At 58.2% G+C, this 2,602-nt stretch overlaps 2 protein-coding genes across 3 annotated transcripts in view; both read left to right on the top strand.

Moving 5' to 3' along the window:
- POLD1 (DNA polymerase delta 1, catalytic subunit) overlaps positions 1 to 457 on the top strand; it is a 26,995-nt gene extending 26,538 nt beyond the window's left edge. The window contains 1 exon segment of the mRNA XM_023507919.1: positions 289 to 457. Within this exon segment, the coding sequence (XP_023363687.1) occupies positions 289 to 394 (106 nt within the window). The 3' untranslated portion in view covers positions 395 to 457.
- Positions 458 to 1,348: 891 nt separating this feature from the next.
- Positions 1,349 to 2,602, top strand: part of SPIB (Spi-B transcription factor) — a 7,276-nt gene continuing 6,022 nt past the window's right edge. For both annotated transcript variants that reach the window (XM_003801457.3, XM_012812580.2), the window contains exons 1-2: positions 1,349 to 1,377; positions 2,276 to 2,303. In XM_003801457.3, the coding sequence (XP_003801505.1) occupies positions 1,355 to 1,377; positions 2,276 to 2,303 (51 nt within the window). In that variant the 5' untranslated portion in view covers positions 1,349 to 1,354. The remainder of the gene's footprint in view (positions 1,378 to 2,275; positions 2,304 to 2,602) is intronic.

The raw sequence follows: 2,602 nt of genomic DNA, 5'->3' as shown, positions 1-2,602 counted from the left end.
CCCCCCCCCCCCCGAGGGAGGGGCTGGGCTTTCCCCAGGGAACAGACGGGCAGGGCGGGTTCCCACGCCAGGTGACAGGTGATATACGGCATGGCCTGCTTCTCACTGGGCACCCGCTGTTATCAGCCCCCCTTCCAAGCCCACTGAGCAAACAGCCTGCCACTAAGGAGGTGGGCAGCAGGCAGGGGCCAAAGTCCTGGGAACAGCCCCTACCCCAGGGGCGGGTGCTCGCTGCCCTCACCCCATCCCTGGGCTGGGCACCAGCCTGACCCCACCATCCATCTGCAGCCGGGACTGTCCCATCTTCTACATGCGCAAGAAGGTACGAAAGGACTTGGAGGACCAGGAGCAGCTTTTGCGACGCTTTGGGCCCCCTGGCCCTGAGGCCTGGTGACCTCAGAAGCACCCATCAGGGCTGGGCAGGGTATGAGGATTATTTAATAAAGTTGAGGTCTTTGCCACCTGGTGTTCTGTGGTCTCTGTGGGGGGCAAGTTGTATTTCATAAGCTGGGCCTGGAGCCCCAAAGCTCCTGCTGGGCCTCTGCCCTCAGTGCTGAGGTTTCTGCTGTCAGGTCTGCCTCAGTTTCCCTTTGACCCCTCCCATGCAGCTGAGTGACTGTCTTTCCACACATGCTCTCCACTACCCCTGTGCTGGGCACCTAACTGTCTGGCCCCAGCCTACCCTCCCTGGTGGGTTGCCCCGCCCTCCAGGTGCTGACCTGTTCCCTCTGGGCCCTGGGGCAGCCCCAGGACAGAGGCTCCACTCCCCTGCATGACCAAGGGGAGCCCCCCGCCGTCCCATGTCACACCCACAGATGTTTCCATGTCAGGGTCCTGGTGATCAGCTTCAGGTCTGGTCTGCTTTTCCACCAGCACCTGTCCACTTGTGCGAGCCCCTGGTGATTCCTGTATCTATCCCTGCAGCGCCCTACTTCCTTCAGGCACCAACAGTGCAACAATTCTACCTGACCTGTAGGACCCTCAGAGATAGCGTCCTGCTGCCACCCCTTACCCATGACCCAGCCTGCTCCTGCTGAAATCCTGCTCCTGGGTCCAGTCCCCCAGTTCCTGCTCCCCCTTCACTGACCTCCCTTCCTTTACTTTTTTGGGGTCCCCTAATCCAGCTCCTCTCCTATCCCCATCCTCTGTGGGGATCCCCAAATCCAGGCAGCCCCTGGCCCGTCCTCCCTGCCATGTGACCACAGGGTTGTGCAACCTAGGCCCGCCCCACACCCCCCCCACCCCCCCACCCCGACTAAGGGGATTTTGAGAAGGCTGAGCTCCAGGGGGGCTGGGCCAAGATATAAATAGGGTGGTGGCTACAGTGGGTGGCATGCTCTGGCCCAGCACCATCATGCTCACCCTGGAGGCTGCACAGTAAGTGGTGTCCCTCCAAGCTTGCCCTCTGGACTTCTATCATCTCTCTGGCCCTTCACCCATGGGCAGTGGTCTCTGTCCTACCCAGGGAAGGAAGGGTCCATACTGTCCCTTGCCCCTCTGGTTCTTTTCCTTCTCGAGCTCAGGCTTCTTCCCCCCACCCCCGCCCCCCCTCCTGTCTTTCCTTGTTTCCAAATATCTCATTTCCCTGGCTGATGTCCTCGGTGGCTCTCACTTGGTCTGTCTCTGCCTCTCCCTGGGTTTCCCTGCATCATCCTCACTGTGTCTGTTCCTCACTCCACATCTGGCTGCATCTGTTTCTTCCTGGCACTCCATTCTGCCACTTGCTTTCAATCTGGGTCTTTCACTGTATCTTTCCAGCTCTCTGTTGTCTGTTTCTCTCTCCTCTCTCACCCACCACCCAATACAGGGCTCAAGAAATGCTCTTTGTCCTGGATGGATGCCCCTTCACACACCTTCGTTCCTCCCCACCTCTCCTTACTCTTTGGTGCCTGGGGCCCTTCTGTGTTGTTTCATCTCTGCCCAGATATCTCTCCATCCTTCTCTGGTCTAAGGGGCACCCATTTAACTGATTTGCCACAAGGCTGGCTTGGCTCAGACTCCCTCCCCCACTCCTCTCTGGGGACTTTCTCCCTCACTTTCCCTGCCCCCCATCTATGCAAATGGGGGGGGGAACATTTGCCTGGTCCTTACCCCCAACTTCCTCTCCTGATGGGGGAGTGGGGTGAATGTGGTGAGGCAGGTCTCAGGCAGGGACACCAAGCCTGACTGCAGAGTAGACACAGCTGCCACCATCTCCCCTGTCAGCCCCTAACCACTTGGAGATTCAGGTGGCTGAAGGCAGCCCTGACATGCCCTTATGTCTCTCCCCCTCCAGGCTCGATGGGCCACACTTCAACTGTCTGGTGAGTTGGGGTCCTTGGGGACCAGGGAGGGGTGCCCCACCGGTGTCCTCTGTCAGAGAAGACACTGGCTCCCAGCCTCAGTTTTTTCTTCCATTCCCTCCTGTCACTTTGCCTTTCTGAAATCCCCCTTGGCATCTCCCATCCCAGCAGGATTTCTGTCTCTCCCTCTCTCTGGCTCTGAATCCACTTCCCTGGGACTTTGTGTGTCTTATCTCTGTCCCCCACCTTCAGCAAATGTGTTTACATGTTTCTTCTTTCCTTTCCTCCTTTTCTGTTTTGTGTTTTTTTTTTGAGACAGA

Source organism: Otolemur garnettii, unplaced genomic scaffold (assembly GCF_000181295.1).
Source record: "Otolemur garnettii isolate 467f Iridium unplaced genomic scaffold, OtoGar3 scaffold00211, whole genome shotgun sequence".
Taxonomy (NCBI): domain Eukaryota; kingdom Metazoa; phylum Chordata; class Mammalia; order Primates; family Galagidae; genus Otolemur; species Otolemur garnettii.
This window is presented reverse-complemented; position numbering and strand designations above follow the sequence as displayed.